This window comes from Nycticebus coucang, chromosome 20, assembly GCF_027406575.1.
Source record: "Nycticebus coucang isolate mNycCou1 chromosome 20, mNycCou1.pri, whole genome shotgun sequence".
Lineage (NCBI taxonomy): Eukaryota > Metazoa > Chordata > Mammalia > Primates > Lorisidae > Nycticebus > Nycticebus coucang.
In genome coordinates, this window is record NC_069799.1 from 58,054,452 (window position 1) to 58,078,089 (window position 23,638).

The following is a 23,638-nucleotide window of genomic DNA, read 5'->3' on the forward strand; positions in this document are numbered from 1 at the left end:
ACCACAATGCCCGGCTATTTTTAGAGATGGGGTCTCACCCTTGCTCAGGCAGGTCTCAAACTCCTAAGCTCAAGCAGTCTGCCCACTTTAGCCTCCCAGAGTGCTAGGATTACAGGCATGAGCCACTATGCCCAGCCTAAGCCCATTCAATTCTGAACAGCGTCCTGACAAAACTCCTTATACTTCTCTTTGGTAATTGTTCATCTTATATGAAAAACACACACAAAAAAGGCTGCAACATTTACTGATATATAGCAGTTTAATAGAAATGTAGCTTATACTATTCATTGAAAAAGTATTTGAATATAAACACCATTATACACAAAACCAAATAATATTGATATTCTCATTTAAAAAAAAAAAAATCCTTGGTTTCTCTAAAACACTAAGATGCCACCTCAATAGTGATAGCTTCACATTTTCCAGTGTCTTGATCTGTGCATGTCACATGTAAAGATCCATCCCTAAAGAAACAAAAAACAAGTAATATTTTATATACTTATTTTATAGAAACACGAAGTCCACAACAAATTACTTAAGTACTCTTGAGTAAACGCTGGTTAATTTTAATTTAAAAAAAAGAACATTAAGATAAAGAATAAACACCAATCACAGTGTCTTTAAATTTAGAATCACATGCTATATTTAGATAGTCCTTAAAAATCTCTTCCCAGACCACTAAGACAGTAGCTATATTCCTTGAAGCAAGCTTAAGATGCCATCATGCCATTTTCAAGCCCAGGCCAAGGTAAACCCATCTTGATGAATTCAACATTCTTGCTAAGTATGATTTATAGAATAAGATGCCCCAGATTAAGCTGTTAATCTGGAAAGGATTTACTTGCAATATATAGTTTGGGTAGCCTGTTGTTAAGGATGTAGTAATTGCTGAATTTAGATAGCTATTTATTTCTTAGAGATTTTCTGTAGCAATAATAAATTTATCCTTTCACAGGACAAATAGTATCAATTATATAAACTTTAGAAAATTATATTGAAAATTGATAACGTTACATCTCAAATTGGCACAGACCAGTTTTTTAGGTTTTCTATAGCCAAAATAAAGAGTTCATAAAATACTCAATGCAAACATTATAATTTGAGATATGCTTTTCTTTGTACAGCATAATTTTGGCACGTTAAAAATATAATTCACCAAGAAAATCTTGTAGGTTTTCAACAAATTATTTGTTTAGAATGACAATGGGTAAAAAAATCAACTCACAAAAGAGTGAAGTTTCAAAGTAAAATTCTCTTAACATCAGAAGTAGTTTAATTGTGTACCTTTTCATCGTAAGAACAGCTAATATATCACGTAATCCATTTTCTTTTTTATCTAAATCCTGGAGTACAACCTGTTTATGCAAAAAAAAAATACAAAGACAATTCATACTTTGACATCCTAATGAACTGATGCATCAGTTATAGCAAAGGACCAAATCATACTTATTACTGAAACAAAGCTTCTAAAATAGGGCTGTTTTCAATTCTGCTACAATTTAAACAGAATTCAGAGAATAGGAGTAGAGCTTTTGTTAATTGGAAATGCCTCTTCCAGAAGGACAGCATGTAAGGTAACAAATGTATTTGTCCCTCTTAAATGTCATGTCCTAGATTAAAATGATTGTTTCTAAGAAGCACTGTTTGTCTCAGAAAATAAAGACTACTATTTTTGGTAATTAAGTTATCGCTAGTAACATGTAAATCATACTTTGGCAAGTCTCTGATAAATACTTTTAAAAAATCAAAAATTAAATTCACTTGGAAAACCCCCTTTTGAAAGAAATGTGGCAAATGTTTTTCGTACAAAGATTGTATTTATAAGTAAGAGATGCTAATGAATTTACTATAAAATGTTCCAGCTTCCTGAAGAATGGTTTACGAAGAAACCAAAGTTGGAGTTTACCAGTGACTTTTCAGACTCTGCCAAGATCAAAGTTAATGAACTTAAGGTAGATCACCAAGTACCTTTGTTTTACTCATTTATAAAATGAGGTTAGAACAGACTGGAACTCTGAAAGATTCCCTTCCAAATTCAGTGTTATGTGACTGGCTAACTCTTCTGGAATCTTTAAGTTAGGATATGTGGGTATCACTAGGATCTGAAGACGAAAGTAATGCAGGTGTGCGAGCGAGCAGGTGAAGGAATACTAACACCGCCATCTGAGTTTAGAAATCTGGCACACGGGGAAGTTCTTACATATACACAGCAGAATCATCTAGAGGAACTTTTAAACTTCACCAATGGATACCAAGTCGGTAAGTCCGAGCTGCAGCCCGGGCAGGCTGTGTGTGTATGTACATGCACACCTGTGCTGTCAGTATTCTGTCATTGGAATATGAAAATAAATATGTAAGCTAAAGATATATATCATGTATGTGTGTATACAGTATCACTCATCAACAAGAAACACCCCCTTCTCTCAAAAACAATTAGACAAGTTAGTCTGGTTCCAGGCTTTTCTCGTTGTGTATGTATCTTTAGAAAACAATACTCTTTTCGTCATTTTCTTGTGTTACCTACATTTTAATTTTACTATAAAAGTAACTCATGCTTATGTCCTGTGCTGTTTGTAAAAATTTCAGTATAAAGTATAAAAAGCAAATTAAAAAAAGCAAACCCTTTTGGATCACTCAAATCTATCTACCCACTATGACGTTTCTGGAATATGGTTTAAATACCTATATGCATACATGTACGGATACCAAAAACTGCACACCCACTTTTTCCCCCTCACACACACACATTCACCACTCTCCATCTTTTTACAAATGACATGTTGTGCACTGCAGTCCTCGTGTGACTGTATTCCCTGGACATAGTTCTGAGGAAATAGTACAGCTCCACCTCACTCTTAGAAAAGGATACAGAGGATTATATAGTGTGAAATCTGAGTGTGATATTTTGAAAAAGTACATCTAAAGTCATGGACTCAGGAGTAAAACCAAGCTGGGCATAATCATGTTCATTTAGCAAACACAGAATGATATTTTCCCCTTCTTACCCTAAAGTGGACCAAGAGCACTGCAGGGAAGCAGTATAAATGCAGTGTGTTTGGTTTTTATTTTCCCAAAACACGTTCAGATTAAAATTGCCTATTTTCCTCCCTCTTTCAAAAATGAGTATTTTGTATTGAGATATTAAATAGAATCTAATCCCGAAAAAAAAAATGAACAGTTTCAGATGACTAAGACTATCCAAGCCTCCCCATTTTATGTATTCACCTGTGCAAACTTGGTTTCCTCTCTGGCCGAGTTTTTCCCCTCAGACTCATAGAGTTCAAGGCACACTGAAGAAATACCTCCAGGGGCTTTGAACGTGTGTTGCCTTCGAGCTGGCAGAGGAGTCCCCGATGGAAACAATACTGTGAATCTGTTGGCTCCTGACTCATCCACTCCCTAGTAAGCAGGGAAAAAAGATGCATCTCCTCTAACATTTACCTTTACAATTAAAGTATTCTTATTATAAATGACATATATATTTCTTGTTGATAATCTAGAAACCAGGTAGAGAGAAGAAAAGTGCAAACATCCTTCATCCCACCTCTATTTAAAAACACATTGAAACATCTCTCTCTATATATTAGTTACTTATGATTAAAATTATAGGTTTATTTTCCCAGGAAATTAACAAGTTAGATGTATATGAGCTAAAAGAAGTCAAGGAACTCATTAAAAGATTATAAACCTAAATTTAAAATCTTCACCAGGATAAAAGTTTTATTATAAAATCATGGCAGGTATGAAAACTTACTGCAATTAATTTGTACTATTTCTATGGAAAAGTATAGAAAAGCTAAACAAACCTTAACTAAAATATCTTTGGCTGAACACTCTATCATGAGGGTGTCTTCTACTAACAGGTTTTCTTTCCCAATAAGAATTCCTGCTTCTATAGCTGCACCAATAGGAATGACCTCATCAGGAGGGATAGAATTGAGAAGCTCGCCGGCTGGGAAAAGATCTTTAATCAGCTGCTGTAGCCTTGGAATTCTAGAAGACCCTCCACAAAGGACGACCTAGAAAATGAAAATAATTTTCAGTCATTTACGTTCTGAAAAATGGTTATTCCTCAAAGTATAATAGGCTGTTATCATCTTCATATATAATGGTAAGCCACAAAAAACACCTATATATCAAGATTATGTTATACTTTATATAAATATATATACATATGTATTTAATAGATTATAGAGAATATATTCTTTACTTATAACAAATTTAAAATCAGGAAATCTCACCATATTATTAGAAAATAAAAAAAATAAAAAATAAAAAAATAAAAGAAAATAAAGCAGAGCTATATGTGTGGTTCATGATTAATAGGCTTATCCACAAAGGGTCACCTGACTAGAAAACATCAATATTTTGTATTGTTCCAATACAAAACATTTCTTTTAAAAGAAATGTTTAAGTATATCTTACAGCATTTTTGTGATAAAACAAAAATGGCCAATCTGTTTATGTGAAAACTATACCACAGATTTTTTGCCTTCACTATGAAGAAAGTTTGAGAAAAAAAAAAAATATCACATAAAACTATATTTTAAGCTCTGACGTATTAAATCTTTTGTCTCTGTAGAACTTCATATAAAATTGCTCTCTTAAATTGTAAGTTCCTCCTTGATTCATCTGTTTAGCACTATGACTCTGTGGGCATTCAGAATACCGATTAAATACATAGTCCAAGAAAAGATCAATAACCACTTCTTATTTCACAGTCTTTTAATGGATGTTTTCAAGCTCAATGTGGCAAAGAAGATGACTAAGTGAGGAAAATGAGGCCTGTCCGTGTGAACTGAGGAGGAACGCCACATTCATGTTCAGATAAAGAACATGAAGAACACCAGCTGAAGGAGGTATGCATTTCCATATATACAGAGGGTGCCAAAAAATGTATATACACTTTAAGAAAGGAAAAGAGAAGATGGCTTAGGTCCAGGAGTTCAAGGTTGCCATGAGACACGCCGCCACTGTACTCTGGCCCATGCAATAGAACAAGATATCGTCTCAGAAAAAAAAAGCCTAGCTCATGTCCAAAGATGGGCCTGATTCTGAAAGAGTATGTTCAATAAATAGAAATAATTTTGAGGAAAAAAGAAAACATTAAACAATTCTAACATTTTTTAAAGTCTGAAAATACTTAAGTAGAGAGAAGTGGTATGGTATATTGTTAAGAGCAGACTCAGCAAATGACACTGAGCTAAATCTTGGCTCTGTTACTTACAATCACGTGACCTTCGGGAGTTACTTAATCTCTGCACTTTGGTGCTTTTACTTATAAAACACGGATAAATAACAGGGCCTACCTCGCGAAGTTGGCGAGTATTCAATGAGTTAATCCATGTAAAGCACTTAGAAGCTGTGTCTGACATAGTAAGCATTCAGATATCTGCCTGTCTTTGCTCATATTTAAATAATATACTGGAAAGGAATTATTATTTTTTGGTAGGAAACCAAAAAAACACGTACATATAAGTTTACAGAGCCATTAACCAAAATTTAATCAATTTTCCTTATTCATTAACACAAGTTCAGAGAATACTTAAGTGTATAAAAATATTCTTTCAGTACCAAGAGCTGTTTCTCCTAAATTCCAAGTCTGAAACTATTCCTAAATTAAGAAAAATATAAAAGCATTACCTTGTTGATATCATCTGCTGTAAATCCACTTTGATCTAAGAGTTTTCTGATTGCTTCTATGCATTTATTAAAAAGTGGAGAACAAAGAAGTTCGAATCTTGCTCTATATACACGCACACAGGAAAAGACAGAAAAAAAGCTTAGTACACTTAAACAGAATTCTTGTTTTTGTGACAAGTAATGCACCTAAAGCGATAGTTATCTGACTGACTGACGATCAAAGTATTAAATACCAGCAAAGCAATAGTGCAGGGAGATGGAGTCTAAGTTATTCATCTTCGTATGCATAAAGATATTTAATATCAAATTCAGGTAAAAGTGCATCTTGCCCAAGTTTTCCAAAAAAATTCTAACAATATATAACATTCCCAACAATAACCTTATTAACCCCAATCATTTCAAAGTTTGCTATTTTTACATGTTAAAGCTTTAAAGATTATTTCTAATTATTTCTCTTGATAGTCAAGGTTACAGTAAGTTTAGTCCTTTTATATTACCTAAAAAGGTTGAATATTGGCATATAATAAAATTTAATGAAAAATGTATGTTCATGTAAAATGTACTTCCCAATTTAATGCTGAACTTCTAACTGCAGGTGGGTGATTTTAAAATGTCTTATCTATATATATTAAAACACTTTTATGGTTTAAATCTTTGTGATAAAGGCAAAATTTCCTTAATGAAAAATTATACATTTCATTTCTTTACTGGTATTAATAAGTAAACATATTAAGTACTTGGACAAACAACCCTAAGAAATTCTGGAAATAGAAAAATAGAAAAATACTCTGCCTACAATGAGATTTCAATTCAATTTAACATCTGTTTCTAATCTTTTGAGTTGTAGCTTAAAATCTTCACAAAGATGTAGAGAACCGTGCCGTCCAACAGACCTTTCTGCTAGTTGCTAGCCATATAAAACAATTGCACTGTAGCTAGTGCTACTGAGGAACTAAAGTTTTAGTGTGACCAGCCACAGGCGAATAGCTGCTATTGTACTGAGCAGCACAGATCTAGTCTTTAGGAAAACGCAGGGAAAGTGAAGAAGCAAGATTTAATAGAGAAAAAGATAACAATCAAATACAGTCCCTAGAATCCTAAAACTAATACTGCAATTCTGGAAATTTTTACTATGTTTCAAAGTTATTTATTAAGATGTTGGGGGGTTTGAATAGGCAAACTTATGGTCGCTATCGTTAGTGTTAGCAAATATGCAACACCAAAAGGCTAGGGCAGGCTCATCCATTTGGGCTTTCCAGGCAAAGGCACCATCACTAGGACTTAGGATGAAGGTCTAGGATGCCTGCCTTTTAACACGGTGCTAACTGTAGCCATAAGATGGGGCAAGCAGTTGCAGCTGTTATAATTACTTTAGGAACAGCTATTTAGTCTGACGAAAGTTGGCTTTCACTTTCAACCAATGTCTTGATTACATAAAAGACATGGATATTAAAAACTATTTTATGCATATTAAACCTGTGCTTATTAAATGCCATAAAAGCTATGAAAATGTAAAATATATGATGATGGATGACAAAGAAAACAAAAACAAGACAGACTTTAATCTTTAGTATATCAATGCTCCTTGACTGATCATAGGGCTCTGTTCTGATAAACCCGAAATTGAAAATTTCCTAAGTCAAAAATGCACTGGCTGCACCTAACCCACTGTGCACCACTGCTTAACCCAAGTCTACCTTGGGTGTGCTCAGAACACTTATATGTTCTGAGTCAGCAAAATCATTGAAAACAAAGTCTATTTTATAATAACATATTGAATAGCTCATATACTTTATTGAATAATGTACTGAAAGTGAAAAAGAGAATGATTTTATGGGTCCTCAATTTTATGATTTCTACAAAATGCTTACTGCTTCTGCACCATGGTAAAGATGAAAAATTGAAAGCTGAACCATCTATAAGTTGGGGACTGTCTACAGTGAAACAGGTAAAAAGAGGATGAACTTGGGAGTCAAACTGCCTGGGTTGACTGCCAGGTCCATCACTCACTAGCTGTGTGACTTTGGGAAAGTAACAAAATCTCCCTGGTTTCAGCTTCTTCACATGTACAATTAAGATAATATAGTACCTACCCACCTCATAGAGCTGTTATGAGGATTTGATGACTTAATATTAATAAAGTACTAGAACACAGCATGCCACATAGCACTATTAAGTCATACTGAAATACGACAAATCCCACATCAAAGTTAAGCAACAAAGCACTAGGGACGATACAGGTGGAACTGCAATTTAGAAAGAAAAATCTGGAAGTCTCAAATCGCAAATCCCATCCCACCTTTCTTTGAAAGATCGAGAATGCCTTTTTCACACACTACTAATTGTAGCCATAAAATAACAGGGCAAGCAGTCACAACTGCTGTAATTACTTTGGCAACAGTTATTCAGTCTGACAAAAACTGGACACCAAAAGTAAAGATAGTAAAATTCTTCTTTTATAGATGGCTAATAAATCTCAAACAAATCAAAAGACCAAGGTGAGAACATTAAATAAGAATGTTTCTGGAATTTTCTTTTTTTTAAGTTTTTTCATTGTACCCTTACACAACATAAGGGTATATGGCACACCTCTTGGGGGCGGGACACAACTACAAGTGGGACTCTGCCTAACAAATGCAAACATTGTAACCTAGTTGTCTGTACCCTCACATTAATCTGAAATTTAAAAAAAAAGTTTTTTCAACTTTAGTTTTACCTGGACACATTGCAATCAAAATCTTGACCTTCATATAATGAGTCAAGGAAACAGTTGGCACTTCCCAAGGTTGACAAAGAATGTTTTGCAACTTCCGCACTGTTCATCAATTTCATCATGGCTCGGGCATTTCCTCTCACATCATGTTTGAAGGATCTAAATTAAAAACACAGCTTTTCAAGTTTAAAATTGTTGGGCTTTTTAGAATTTATTGTAATTGAAATCTGGGTAATCCCTATTAGAATAATAATAAACTCATAAATCAATAATACATTCCAGATTTTAGAATTCTGCTCCTAATTACTCTCAATTTTCTTAAGAACATTCTCTGTAATTACAAAAAAGATCACCTTAAGAAAAATAACCAATTTACTTAATATATTTTGAATTGCTGCATTATATAACCAGAACAGTAGATTATACTTTAAAACAAGCAAAGTAGACAATATCCTTCTTCAAGTAAGACAACCAGAGGTTAAAGGAAATTTATGTAACTGAGTCAAAGTCTCCTATGTTATGCTTTATAAAAACAGCACTATCGTTGTTAAATGGCATTAAATTATCTCTTGAAGATTAAAAAAAAAAACCTAAAAATGCTTCTTCAAAGAAATTTGACACATAAAATATGTAAACTACAGATCCTCTACCTCCAATTAGTTATTTTTTAAAACTACTGCTAAGTAGTGATCAATGGTTTTGCTTAAATAACTTTACAACAAAAAGCAGTATAGGTCTTTATTAAACAAGTAAGAATTTACCATTTTTTCACCAAGGAGTTTAATCAAACTGGTGAAAATACTGTTGCAATTATGTTTTCTTTTACAGCGATAATACCCAAAGTATAACCTTTATATATTTGATTCTCAAACCCGCCAACTCAGGTGTATGTGGCTGGTGCCTTAGCCGCTTGAGCCACAGGCGCCAAGCCTATGTTTGTCTCTCAATATATCCAATCAGGGTAAGAATCTTGAATGAAGTAACTACATCCAGTAACAAGACTAAAATATTCCTTGTGGTAGACTAGTAATTAAAACAGACACTCCATAAAACATTAATTCACTCAGATATGATAACAAAATGCAATAATCTTCACCAGAAAAATGACCATCTACACCAGGTCTAAACTTTTAAAAAACCTCAGCAGGCATTGAGGCCTCAGTGCCTCTACCTTCTTTTATCCAGACGAGAGTAGCACATGAAGAATTAGGAAAATCTTGAGATCCATGCTCATGGAGGTCAATGTCTAGTGGTCCCTTTAACTCTAACAGAAAAATCCAAGCACACTGCACTGGGCATAGCCTCACTTCCTTGCTATTGCCTAGATAGGATACTATAACTCCAGCTTTGAAAATATCCAGTTTTCAAACATTTAAAAACCAAACAAACAAACAAAAAAAAACACCATCCTTTGCAGCTGAATAATTCAAAATAAATTAGGAAAAAAAAAAGAAACTGGAAAATAAACCTCTATCAAAATGTATTCTCCAGGCCATTAATGCTTACCTTTGGAACTCAGACGCCAAATACTGTGCTAAGGTTTCTGTGAAATGTGCACCACCGATGTTATCATCAGTGTTTGTTGAAAGAACCCGATATATTCCACTGTTAACTTCCATGACACTGAGAGATAAGGACGTTCCTCCAAGTTTAAACACCAAAATATTGCTTCAAGAGAAAGAATAAATCACATTTTAAAGACAAGTTGAACGTTAGGAATGACTTTGTTTAATCACTTTAAATTACAAATGAGGAAACTGAAAATCTCAAGATGAGTGATTAAGTTGTCCATAGTCACTCAGTGATGAATTCAGTCTCAAAACCACATCTTTGGAACCAAGTCAAAGTTCTTTTTCATTTAGTCATGTGGGCACAACTGTACTACTCTGAGTAACCAGAGTTCAAAACCCTAACTTTTCAAAGAAATCTGTGATGACAGTGAATTTTAAGAGAATTGAATATAGAAATTCTATGTGTTAATACTATGTAAACTACTTACTCCAATAATGTTCTGCCAATAGAAAACATATGCAAAATCAGGTGCTAATTCCCCGTTTCGCAAGCATAAGAGTTCACATTTGGCATTTCCTCTACATTTATTTAGTCTACCTAAAAATAATTACATATTAATTTCTTTCCCTGTGAGATATGAATGAGGTGAAATAATTAGAGAAAGTGAATACTGTATCTGAATTAATTTCTCTAAAGTTGTATGACCTTTGGGTCCACTAAGATGTGTTGACAACTAAATTAGGAATAAGTACATCTCACTATTTCACCATCAAAAGGAGTCTCAAATCCTGATGTTGGGTTTCCCCCATCTCCTGTCAAGTCAAATGTATATAAAAGCACCAGCTGTTTCTAAACATGTCTAATAATTAAAATTGGTAGCAAAATCAGCAATGCCCTAGCTGAGTTGGAATTTGGATAGGAGTGCAATTCCAAATCTTCCTCCAATAAATGGATAAAATGAAGGCAATAAAGGGCAGAAAACCTAAATCTTCCCTCCTGTTATGTCCTTTCTGTTTGTCCTGGGACCTCTTTCTTAACTATTTTAAAAACTGTAGGTAAGCATTTCAGTCCATGAAGGTTGGGCACCACTACACATCCTAATAATCCATATTGATATAATTGCTATGATCTAAAATGTTCTCTGCAGTAAAAAATCTTAAAACTGCAAATATAGTTTTTACCTTTTTCCAGTAGGAGAGTCTTGTCCAATTCCATAAGCAAGAAGAGCTGCAGATGGTTCATGGATCAATCGCAAAACATTAAATCCAGCAGCTCCAGCTGCTTCTCTGTGAACAATTTGCTTTCAATGAATTTAGTATCACAACATGTTCAATTCTACATTTTTAGAAATGCTCGGCTAAAGATTTTATGCAATAGCAAATAAGATTTCACAAGTAGAATATGAAGTCCAATGATCTTTAGAAGCAAGAAAATAGAACACAAGAAATGGGTGTAACTTATTGTAAGAGTTCACTTTCTGTTTAAAATTATGCTCAGAGCCCATTTTCTTGACAGAAAATAGTATGCACTTATATAGAAAAAATAAAATAAAGCTCTCAAAAATGTCCATGCTAAAAAGAGAAATTCGCTTTCTCTCAGCAATTCTTTTTGGGCTTTCAAAGACTTCATGCCATCCGTTCAAGATACTATCACACTTTATCACAGTGACTTTATTAATTCTATGAGGTTAGAAATAATGTCATATTTATATCTACATATTCAACCCTGAATACAATGTGGCTTAAATAGTAATATTAGTGAGTGAAAAATAAAATGCCTATGCTTACAAACTTTAGAAAAACAGCAAGACAAATTCATAAAAAATTTAAACTTTTTCAATTTCTTTAATGTAGGGTCACAGTTTTTAAAATAAGGTAACTCTCTGCCACATAAGCAACTTCCATATTTGCCAAGGCCCTGTATAAAGCTCTATCCAGCAAAGAAATGCTTGTTCACCAATGATATTTGCATAATGACCTGTAAAAATGATACGCAACTTTTTTGTTCAGATATTAAGACCTACAAAGACCTAAGATGAAGAAATAATCATAAATATTTTCTAAAATTGCATATTCTTCTATAATTCCCATACCAACATTAATTACAGGGAAACTAAGGCTTCAACTAATAAATTTAGTTTAGGAAACTAAGTTTCAACTAATTTATTAATTTACCGTGGTAATTAAAAATGTTTCCCATCAAAACAGCTATATAAGTTTATGTTCCCTCGGCCTTTCATAAAAGGAAATATTATAATGATTATTACCTTGCTAAGCTATTTACAAATGTAACTTAATTGCCTAAGATATTTTCAAATACAATCTTACTATATAGCACTATTGTGAAATTTGTATTTCCCTTAAGTCAGACAGAAAGATAAACTCCATATTATACTTACCCAAGAGCATGTTTTTGCTTTTCTCCAAAATCAAATGGGACAGTAATAACTACATCATTTATATCTGAGCCCAAGACAGAATGTGCCGTTTCTGTATATTAAAAAAAATAAGATTAATTCTGATCATAGAAAAAAAGTGATACTTTTCTGAGGTTTATTAACTTATGACAAAAATCTTCTTACTAAAAAAATTGCCTTACCCTGTCAATTTGCAATCTTAAATCATACAGTACTCTTGTGGTTTTGGTGATAGCTTATAGATACAGAAGTAGGTACTTTCCAAAAAGCCTGGCTCTTGGGCTTCTAAGTTTCAATCATCTTCCAAATTAGACTGGTTCCATAAACAGTGATGCTTTAATGCATCAATGTGAAGACACAACATCATGATAATGTTAGTTCCATCCATTGAAAGGCTGCCTTCCATCCCACGAGTTTATGACATCATTCTAGAGCTGAACTGAGCCTTATAAACAATCTACTCCAGAATTTCCCATTGTTCAACAGAATACTGCTCAGCTCAGAGCCTTTGTCTGAAGTGGTGATGAAATCAGACCTACTTAATCTATCTAAATTACTGTTTTAGAGTATACAACTTTGATGAGTGATATAATATACACTATTTACACCAAGTTTATTCGGCCAGTGAATCTTAAGAAGTTTTGAAAATGCCAATCTGAAAATGCCCAAGCCATTTATATTACTTCTAGGGCAATTAAAGTCAGGGAAGGTAAGTCACTTAATCAAGGTCACAGCCAATTAGTGTCCAAACTAGGTCTACAGTTTATGTCTTACTACAAATCTGCTCAATCACTCTGCCTCTCCTGAGATCTAGAAATACCTTCAACATTTTTTAAGGTCAACTTTCAAAAGATCATTGAAAGTAACTTATCTGTTTTGTTCAATACCTTTCATTTTACTAAATATCAGTCGGGCAACATCTTCTGGGTTAACAAATTTTGTTTCTTCTCCAGTAGCTATTTCATATCGTAATTTCCCATTTTTTTCAATGACCTATAAAAGAAATTAATAATTGTGCTAAAAAACAATTTTAATAAAAATCGCAAAGTTTCAAATTGACATTCTATGCCATGGCCTTGGCAATTACTTTGTGTAAAAGGGAAGCAATGATAGAACCATACTCACTAAACATTTACTTTCTGTGATGTATTTCTGGGCTTGTGGATCATCAGAACTGTCCATAAAGAAAGATAAAGACAGCGAAGTATTAAAATCAGTACTGTAGATATATAAGGTTGAAAGACTGTACTTTTTTTTTTTTTTTTTTTAATTTGGCCGGGGCTGGGTTTGAACCCGCCACCTCCGGCATATGGGACCGGCGCCCTACCCGCTGAGCCACAGGCGCCGCCCAAGACTGTACTTTTTAATACCACTGGAATATTAAAATATAAACAAAAGTATTAAGATGCATAATACTAACGTAGTCTTAAAATATAAAAGGTTATAGGAGTATTTACATTGAGAAATGGAGAATTACATGATAGTAATTCCACTAAAGTACTAATCTTTGAATCTGAAAGTAAATAGTTCTTACTTGTTCTGACACTGCTATTAGCAGATGCTATGCATTTGGGGTGGCTTTTCGTATTATGATTTTTTGTCAGATTCTTTCATACCTATGATTCTCAAGAGCCACCATTGGGATGAAAAGGACAAAAAGAGAGGATAGCAAATCAAGGGCAAACCACTATATCTGAGACCATTTTTTTACTTAGTTTCTGAACATAAATCAACACCACAAATCAAAAGATAGAATGAAAGTATGACTGTTGCGTATGGCAATGTGCAGAATCCTACAGATATGCAAATATGTGGACAGATTTATAATAATGTCCCAAAGTAATAAATGTCATATGGCAATGGAAAAATTAAAACACCATGTACTATGTTGCTCAAAACAGTAATACCCACTTATGAAGACTACAAAATATTTTCACTTACATTACTTCACTTTATCCTCAAACACCTGAACAGGGCATGTTTTGGCAGGTACTTATTATACATAAACAGGTTCAGAGGACAGCAATGACTTATAAGAGGCAGAGCCAGTACTTGCACCCACGTCTTCTCTAGTAGGCTACTATTGTTTACACTTTACCACACTGCCTCCCACTAATACTGTCCATGGTCTGATCGCAGTACTCCTGTCCCTTGAGCAGGAATAGAAATCTGATCCTTGGCTTAATTTCATCTAGAAATTAATAAGATGAAGTAGATCAGTACCCTTCCACTAAACTGTTCTTCCAAGGAGCTATGACTATTCTACTTGGAGACCACCGTTAAGTGTTCAGTAAGAAACATCTGAGGACCCTAACCTGTGTAGAGGCAGACAGAAAGACTAATGGACTAATTTGGCTTAGAACTCTGGAGTGTTTGCACGTTCCTCACGCTTCCTTCTCTATCACCTACAAAATTAATTAATAGAACAGGTTAAGTATCTTGCCTGAAGTCACACAGATAATGACAAAATGCTGGCATCCAAATCTTCAATGCCGAGTTTAATGTTCTTTTCACTAAACCTTCTGCTTCCTTTTTCTAAACTCAGTATGAACACTAGATCGCAATTATTTTAAGAGTAGGAAAATCTGACGTGTGCCTATAGTGAGTTGTGCAATTTATATTTTAATTTCAGCATGACACTTAACTAGTTGTTTCTTTAAAGTAGAATTTAAGCCAACCAGGATTATTTATCCTATTATGTGTAGGCTATCTACTACTCAGACAAGAGAACTTGCCAGGAAGGAGAAGTCATGGAATTCATACAACTATTAAAAATGGCAAACTATTTCTCACCTGCCCTGCAAGGCTCTCCCATCTGAGAACAGATAGCACAGGTAGCTCTGAGGGTCCTACGAAGGCAAGACCCTGGAGACTAGTTATTAGACAAGGAGAAAGAAGAGAATGCAGGCGACAGAGGAGTACAGCTATCAAGAGAAAGCAGTGGACTCGACCCACAACTACATACAAGTAGAAACTTTATTTGTCCACACCAGGATTAGATTACTGAACATAAAAACAAAGGCAGTGGGGGTTGGTATACATAGCACCTCATTTACATCAACGGTCTTTGGGAGGAAGAGTTAATCCTACCACTTTATCACCTTTATCAGCAGCCCGTGGGGTCAGCACAGCCCAGGACTCACATGCTCTCACATACTCCCGTTACATGACGGTGCCCTTACATTCAGCTGCTCCTTTGGTCCTCACAACACCCCTGTGAGGTAGGTACAACAATTAACGAGTTTCCCACTTCATAGATGCGGAACCTGAGGTACAGAATGGTGGAAAGGCTAGTCTAAGATGCGGATGGTAATGGTCAGGCCCTGGTGCCCCGGCAGATACCCGCTTGTCTTCTTGAACGCTGTCTCCCTTCATCCTTTTAGCCTATTTTTCTGTTTACTTCCTCAGGACCTTTCCCTTGAGTTTTACTCCCACATTTAGGTCGCTTTACTCACTAGATTTTCACAATGCTATCTTCAAACTTGAACTCTACTTCCATGCTTCAGCATTTCACTCAGCTCCAAGAAATTCCTGCCTAAGTACTTGGCTACCACTAACAGGTTTATAGGTCTAACTCTCCTTCAAGTACTTCCCTGTTTTTGCAGAAAAGTCTACCTATCTACAATAGGGTTAAGTCCAGTTATAACTGACCCATATCCTTCCATGTAATGACTTAGGTATACATCTGTATCCATTTCAAGGCCTGAATATATACCCTTTTTAAGAAGTAAGGAATCTGTAGGTCCGGTGTGGTGCTTAGAAGTTGAAGAATATATTAATAAACACTAGTGCCACAGAATGCTACCTTACAATTGTTAGTTACTAGTATTTCCAACATACACTAATATGCTGCCTGACTGAAAGCATTACAATTAAATTCACTTCACTTTCACTTGTTTTTATTATGCTATTTAAAACATTTTTAGAACTGGAAGGTACTAGAAAAAAATCACCTAGTACAAGTCCCTCAATTTAGAGATGAAGAAATCGAGGCATGAAAAGGGCAAGCGGCTTGATGAAACAGAGAGAGAACAGAGATCCAGGGGTTCTAACTAGATTCCAGTATACTCTACCACACCAGCTGCCTAGCCTGCCATCTATTCGCGGTTCCAAGTATGGTCCCACTGTTGTGTTGACCATTTCTTACACTTAACTGAGCACCCAAGCAAAATTCAAAACAAAACCTCTCCCAACATGCCCACTTCCCCCCCACCCCCACCAGCTTCTAGAGACAGCAGGAAGCTTTTTAAATCCCAAAGATTCCTATTTGTATTTCCTGAAAGCACCAAGAAAACCCTAACAGCTTTAAGTTAGCTCAGTGATAGCCAGTAATGGCTTCCATTCTAAGGTAAATTGGAAGTTTGGCTTATCACCTTCATCTCTTCCAAATAAGTGGTGTGGGGGTGATGTACTTGTTGAGGGTTTGTGCTTTAAAGGAGCCATCTACTACAGGCAGAACTGATCCATCCAACCCTTTAGTGTTTCCAAAGCAAAAAGGGCAACAAAGCTGTTCTCCACCATATGCCATTAAGGACATGAACTTCTGTCCACAACACTTAAGAAAAAGTATCCTTAAGTTTCTTAGCAGGAAAGTTGTCTAGTTGTTTGTTCTCTACAACGTACTAGACAAAAAAACAGCAGAAAATGAAATTAGCTAAAAGCAAATTGGAAACATACCCGGAATGGTTTCCACAATGTTCAAATGGTAACCAAAATTTAAAGATGTAATTTGTGCATCCACAGGGACCCAAATAATAAGGGCTGTAAAGAATTTGCTTACATTTAAAACAGCCAGTATTTCACAGAGATTACCAATATGAACCATAACATACTATTGTGGCTCCCTGTTGGTTCCTAATCACATCCTTTTATTGATAGGCGACTAAGAACTAGTAAAACAAAGGAGAGAAAGATGGTCTGTTGAGAGTACTGCGTAGTACGTACATAGGAGACACAGCAATGAACATGAAGAGATAAAGGTACAAATACATGTTGTACCAATACTAGTCTAATGAGCCACCGAGGGATTTAAAAAATTAAGATCTCAAACTCCATGAAGCATTCAAGTTAAACTAGTAAAGATTCAAGCAACGAGGTCATCGTATACAGCCATACTCCTCTATCTTGTAAACTAATGTGCCTCACCCTAGCCTTACCGCAGCTAAGGTCGTGTGCATTAATAACTTAAATGTGTACAGTGTTTTTAAACTTTTAAAATCTTTCACATCTATCAGCCATTGGACCCTCACAACAACCCTGTGAGGTAGGCAGGGCAGGAGTTATTATCAAGCCCATTTTACAGTTGAGGAAAATGTTGTCGAGAGGTAAACTAAATTGCCTTACATGAGAGAAAAAGCCAGGACAAACTAGCTCTCTTGGACTCGGACCCCATCCATTTTCTACTAGGCCACCCCTCACATTTCTGAAAGCTCTTACAATTAGTGGAGAATCTTAGGGAAAGGAACTAGCAAGTATATCCCTAGTACTCTCCGTATTAATGGTTCATCCACCTTTTTTTTGAGGACAAAGAAAAGGAGCCCGGGTTCTAGAAGGTAAATGTTGGAACCAGACTTCTCCCAGTTTAGGAAATGGGCCCTTTTATAATCGGTTCCTAGCTTTTGGTATTCGAAATCAACCTCTGAAGCAATTTTTCAAGCCCTAGCTGAAGAGCACCAGTTGCTTCTTCCACTGCTGTCGCCAAACGTCTGACTGCGATGACAGCGTCCCTGCGGAGCTCATTGGCAGTGTCTTGCTGAGCACTGGCCTCCTCACCAATAGCAATCAGCCTGTCCAATTTTTCTTCCTCACGCTTTGAAAGTTCTCGTGCCAATCTCCTGTTTTCTGCCAACTCAGCTGCAATAGTTCTGGCCACTGACCGCCTTCTTCGCCTTGCCCACTTTGGAGGGGGCTCACTGGTTTTAACAAAGCCAACTCTGGGAGAGGAGACTGGAGGCCGCGGTGTGGAGGCTGCACCAGGAGGGTGGCAGCTGGTGCTGGCGCAGGGACTGGGCTCCCCCGACATGCCCAGTCTGGTCATGGGGCTGCTCTGACAGGGAGCCAGTGAACCTCTGAAAAGGTTGTGGGAGCTGCTGTAGCTGGGGGTCCCTTGAGAACACCCTGAAAAACAAAGCAACAATGTTGCAAACAGGACATTCCTGCTAAGGGAATGCTTGGAGCCAGCAGCAGAGTTGAGAGACAATTACAAAACTATGGTAGTTCTTGGGAAGGCCCCTTTCCACCAGGGATTGGGAAGAATGTATTTCTTTAATGTGGACATTTTGGTCTGTTTAATACTACCTCCCAAACTTCCCCCTTGCCTTTCTCACTCCCTTTCCAAGTAGCTATCCAACCCACACTGTATGTAGAAATTCCTAAATATCCTTTACAAATAATGCCAGAACTATAATAGTTTGCTTCTAACGGGCACATCTAGGTTTAAAGAGTTCTAACACCTTATGTACTTAGGGCCAGAGCTATTTAATACTTGGAGGTTTTATCTTACTATTAGCTTTGAAAAGGGGGGCACTGGGGGAGCAGAAGAAGGGAATATGCTCAAGAGGGCACTCTCCACACACACCCTGCTATTTAGAACCAAGTGACTCCAGGACCCCAATCCTTCACATGCTTGGGAGTTACCTGCACCCGAGGATTCATCCCAGGAGTCCTCAAGGTCACTGGTTTCTCGCATCTGGTCACTGACTGTCAGCTGACAATCCTCATCTGATTCCTTAACTGTTTTTAAGAAAGGCTGATGATCAGCTGTCCGAGTCCTTTTTGCTTTCAGGGTGCTGGTTCCCTCGTCCCCTGGGTTGTCAGAGGCCACTAAATTCTGATCACAGTGCTTGGCCCAAGCAGCGTCCTCCATTAAGTTGTCTGGGTCAGTCACTATCTGATTTCGGAGAAGCTGATCCAATGTATCATAAAATGGACAGTGTGGTGGGTCGCCCATACTGGTGGCGTGGGCCACATAGGCCTTTAAATATAACGCCTTCAGAACTTTAAACTTGGAGCGGCACTGACGTTCGGTGCGGCGGAAGCCTTCCTGCTGCATTCGCTTAGACACAGCCTGATAGACATCTGCATTGTGATGCACAGTCTGGAGGCGCTGGATATACTCTGCCTCGCCTAGTATGGAGAGAAGAGTTCGTGTCTCCTGTCTGGACCAACGGATGCCCGCACTGCTATTGGCACTGGCCATAGTGGGCTGGGAAGGAAGGTTGGAAAGGTCCCTCCTGAGCAGCAAGGTGCAAATCTGAAGGTGTGGGGAAGCTCTGTGGGTTCTCAGCACATTTCCAGGAGCCAGCCGAGTCTTCCCCCTCAGGGATAACTGCTGAGAAGCCAGGTCCAAGGCCTGAATTTCTGGCTGGAAGGCCACAGGGGAATGAGAGTTACAGGGAGGGTGTAAGGATAATTTTGGCAGCAAGTTAAGTGGTGCTACCTATGAGTAGGCCAAGACTGAGAAATCCCATACTGGGAGTTCGCCCAGGGTGGATACTATACCAGGGGCTTAATGGCTTGGTCTGGCTCCTCACACAAAGGGCCAACAAAAGGACTGGCTCTTCCACAAAGGGCCAAGGCTTCCAAGGCTGAGACCTGGTACAACTATGAAATCTGTAAAAACTGCCATGGTCTGGTGAGTAGACCAGAGGGAAAAAATAACATGGACCATGAGGCAGTTAACTCTGGGGAAGCACTAGACAGACCATGGTGTAGGAATAATTTGAAAGGTGCTCATGCTTTACTGACCTTGACCTAAGTAGCATGCTGTGGCTGTTACCCAAGTGACTGTCACTGTTCTTAACTCCTTTCCTAAAAGGTTACTTTTAAGGCTAGAAAAGTGTGCTTAAGTTGTTCTGCTAATGTAAAAAAACTTTCTGCACCACATGGCAAAGGACAGTCACATCATTACTCTAAATATCTGCCCCCAAATAGCGGCGTAAAACAAAAACATATTACTATGGAAATGTTCTGTATCTGGATTATATCAACATCAGCATCTTGGTTGTAATACTACAGTTTGCAAGAAGTAACCACTGGGAAGTAGTAAGTCCAGTAACACACCAGATGTCTCTGTATTATTTCTTACAGGAACATGTAAAACTATAATTATGTCAGAATAAAAGTTTAATTTAAAAACAGACACACTGTTGGCTACTCAATGATTTCAGCTTACTTTTGTCTAGACTCCAGATTTTATGATTTAAAAATATTTGACCAACTTTTTGTTTTAGACAAAGTCTCACTCAGATGCCCAGCCTAGAGTGCACTGTGATCATAGCTCACTGTAGCCTCATACTCCTGGGCTCAAGTGATCTTCTTGCCCTAGCTTCCTAAGTACCTGGGATAGAGGCACCTGTCCTGCCTACTAACTTATTTTTAATGTGCTTAGTATAAGTTTTGTTAACAGGTAAAAGGATAAGGGATATGTTTATTGTCACAAAATACTGAATTCTAAAATATTAATTTTTGGCTTAGAGCATAAACATCCTAAGAAAAAAGTTAATATCAAGCTCAACTTAGCCTAGGTTAAGAAATAATAAAAATATCTGTATGTATAAAAGTAACAAATATTAATCTATAATCTCCAAATCTGAAAATTAATATGAAGAAATTTCTATTTAAATTTCTCACTAAAGTAGAAAAGAAAGAAAACGGGGGCTGAAGGTTAGGAGAACTGAACTGCAATCTTACCTAGTTCACGCCTCCCAGCTAATTTAGAAATGCCACCTTTCTCTGTGCCTTGATTTTCTCATCTATAAATGGGGAGAGAGTGTAGCTGTCCTACCAATTTTACAGGGATGTTGAGGAGATTAAATAAAATAATAGATGTAAAAGCACTCTGAAAATTTAAAAACACTGTCAAAAGTATTACTACTGTAGTGAAAATGAAAACCCTTAATTACTATAATCTATAATTTGAGGAGACAGAAGTCTGGGGAGGCAAGCCTCTTTAATCTTCTAATTAAAGTTATAGCAGATGATTAAACTGATTCTTACATAAGATGTTAATTAAGCCGTTTCTCTAATGAGTAAGTTTGTAAGCCAACTGAAAAAGTTAGTTCCCATAAAGTGTCACCAAGAGCTCCTGAGGAAAATCAATAGTGTCTACACAAAATTATAACCAACTGTAATAGATTTTACAAAATTTCAACACCACCACAAAGAACTCTTCAAATTCCCACAGAATCTTTTCATTTCCTTCAATTAAAAAAATAAAAAAGTGAAAAGTCCAAATTACCACCTATGAATGACACAAATTATCAAAATTAAATTAACGTTGGCATTTATCAATATTAACAGACCTGTCAGCAAGAAACGTCTGAGTGAATTCCATCCTTTGGAAGATCCAACAGTAATAATCAAAAGACAGCCTACTTTCTGAAATGACTTAGTCATAAAAAGCGACAAAAAACCCTCCCAAACTATAGTGTTTCCAAATTTCAATTCACATTATTCTTAGAATTAATGAACGTGTTTTTACTACCATATTTAAAAGAATCATTTTAGTTCATACCTTCTGCCAAGGATCTGCTTTACTTTCATTACTGTATTTGAAATATTTCTTATTCTACTTTGTTTTGCTGCCAGTCCAACAATCTGAAAAAGAGCAATGTATTACAATGCATGTAATGTTTAATTATTTCAAAGTATAAAAATAAGAATAATACAGTACCTCTTCATTTTCTGAGTAAGCAACAACTGCTGGAGTAACTCTATCGCCTGCATCATTTGCAACCACACCAGCCCGGCCATCCTAAAGAGAAAAACGCACAGCAAACGACATTAATTATTTTTAAATAAAATATACAGCCTCATTAGACATATTCTGACATATGCAGGCCAGTATTACTTTGCCATCGATGTGTAAAGAAAAATGGCTGTATGGATATCTTAAAAGTTGTAAATTTAATTATCGTTATTTACTTTCTAGTTTTTACAGTAGGTGTGCATTCCCTGAGAAATGGTCTCATTTTTTTCTGTCTGCTCTGCAGAGTCAACATAATAACAACTTTTCTCTACCCAATAAGAAGCCCATTATTCCATCACCCTTCTACTTCCCGCTCATCCTTCTCCCACAATTAATATCTTTCTTCCCTTTTCTACAAATAAAGTAGCACTAATCCCTTTGGCTTTTCTTTACAAATCACAGGGCATTTAAACGCGGGACTAATAGCAGCGGAGTTCTTTATTACCGTTCCTTCCACTTCCCCACGATAAGGTCTCTCACCTGCAGAAAGTCCCAGTCGGGTGAGCGTGCTCAGTCAACCGGCTTCACAGCCAAACAAGCTCGGCAGGATCAAGAGCTCCAGTCCTAGACTGTGGCCACCCCGGCTCTCTAGGTCCTAGAGTTTACGGCCCAGCTCTGCGAGTCCTTCGGCCCACACGTCCCTGAGACCACCAGCATTTGGCTATCTTGAGGTCACTACGTCCCCAGGATCGCCAGCCCACAGGAATCCTGAGGCCGGGACGTCTGAAAGACTCCTCCAGGCATCCCAAGGCCAGACGTCCCTGGGATTCTGGGGGCATCCTAGCAGCCCGGACGTCCTCTGGACCCCCCGACATCACGTGGCCCAGCAGTCCCCGGGATCCCCTCCGGGACTGCTCCTCTCCTGCGACCCTTACAATCCCCCGAATCCCCTCCGGGCGTCCTGCGGTCCTATTGCCCCCAGACCTCCTCTGAGTATCCTGCGGCCTCGCCGTCTCCGGGAGCCCTCTGGACATCAAGGCCCTGCTGTCCCCGGACCCCTCCGGGTATCCTGCCTCCACGACGTCCCCCGAACCCCGCGTGCCCGCGGTCACGAGCTTCCATCAGGAAGCCGCGGGCTTTCCGGAGGAGCCGCGGGGGATGAGGTTGGATCTGCTCTGCCCTTCGCCTCTACACGTCCCCGCAGCAACGCCACTCTGCGCGACACGCCATCCTCAAGCCTGTAAACCCCGCGCCCAGAGAACCTGGCGGCCGACACGAAGCCCGCAACCGGGGGCCCCCGCTCTCACCTTGTAGACGGCCACACAGGCTGAAGTGCAGCCCAGGTGAACTCCGATGGCCGCCATGAGGCGGCAGAAACGGCGGTAGCTGCAACTAGGGGTCCGGCAATCGCAACAGCTACCAAACGCCACACGGCCCCAGCAGGCAACGCGGAGACTTCACGTTGACGCCCACCCACTGCGTCCGGTCCACCGCGTCGGCCTCCACGTCTCCGCCAATCAGCGTGAAGATCCCGCCTTTCTTCAAGAGCAGTGGGCGAATAGCTTCAGTGCGTCTCTGCGCTCTCCGCCGGAGCCGCGCCGCGCGTGTGATATAGTACGCACGCGCCAGCCGGGGAGGGGAGAGGAAGAGTGGCCTAAACCCCGCC

At 37.8% G+C, this 23,638-nt stretch overlaps 2 protein-coding genes across 4 annotated transcripts; both read right to left on the reverse strand.

The window, feature by feature from the left end:
- Positions 1-240: 240 nt before the first annotated feature.
- Positions 241-23,576, reverse strand: HSPA14 (heat shock protein family A (Hsp70) member 14). Of its 2 annotated transcripts, XM_053572241.1 has the most exons (14): positions 23,280-23,576; positions 21,958-22,038; positions 21,799-21,881; positions 13,410-13,458; positions 13,172-13,277; positions 12,267-12,357; positions 11,050-11,154; positions 9,863-10,024; positions 8,360-8,515; positions 5,644-5,746; positions 3,807-4,019; positions 3,226-3,399; positions 1,285-1,355; positions 241-464 (listed from the first exon to the last, which is right to left on the reverse strand). In XM_053572241.1, the coding sequence occupies exons 1-14, from the start codon at positions 23,334-23,336 to the stop codon at positions 386-388; spliced, it is 1,530 nt and encodes a 509-aa protein (XP_053428216.1). In that variant the 5' UTR covers positions 23,337-23,576; the 3' UTR covers positions 241-385. The 2 variants fall into 2 exon arrangements, with proteins under 2 accessions (XP_053428216.1, XP_053428217.1); XM_053572242.1 differs by lacking the exon at positions 3,226-3,399 and having other exon boundaries at positions 23,280-23,427.
- Positions 15,247-21,981, reverse strand: MSANTD7 (Myb/SANT DNA binding domain containing 7). 2 transcript variants are annotated; one of them, XM_053572244.1, is made up of 4 exons: positions 21,958-21,981; positions 21,799-21,881; positions 18,921-19,016; positions 15,247-18,401 (listed from the first exon to the last, which is right to left on the reverse strand). In XM_053572244.1, exons 3-4 carry the CDS (start codon positions 18,970-18,972, stop codon positions 17,896-17,898), a joined length of 558 nt encoding a protein of 185 aa, XP_053428219.1. In that variant the 5' UTR covers positions 18,973-19,016; positions 21,799-21,881; positions 21,958-21,981; the 3' UTR covers positions 15,247-17,895. The 2 variants fall into 2 exon arrangements, with proteins under 2 accessions (XP_053428219.1, XP_053428218.1); XM_053572243.1 differs by lacking the exons at positions 21,799-21,881; positions 21,958-21,981 and having other exon boundaries at positions 18,921-19,642.
- Positions 23,577-23,638: the final 62 nt, after the last annotated feature.

Bases quoted from the DNA above. Each gene is read 5' to 3' on its own strand.
- MSANTD7 (XM_053572243.1), bottom strand. From the start codon at position 19,482: ATGGCCAGTGCCAATAGCAGTGCGGGCATCCGTTGGTCCAGACAGGAG. The intron at 18,402-18,920 runs GTAACTCCCAAG...TTTGTTTTTCAG, and splicing joins GGATGAATCCTCGGGTGCAG to GGTGTTCTCAAGGGACCCCC.
- HSPA14 (XM_053572241.1), bottom strand. From the start codon at position 23,336: ATGGCGGCCATCGGAGTTCACCTGGGCTGCACTTCAGCCTGTGTGGCC. The intron at 1,356-3,225 runs GTGAATACATAA...TTGCATAAACAG, and splicing joins AGGAAACCAAGTTTGCACAG to GTTGTACTCCAGGATTTAGA. The intron at 465-1,284 runs GTACACAATTAA...TTGTTTCTTTAG, and splicing joins GCTGTTCTTACGATGAAAAG to GGATGGATCTTTACATGTGA.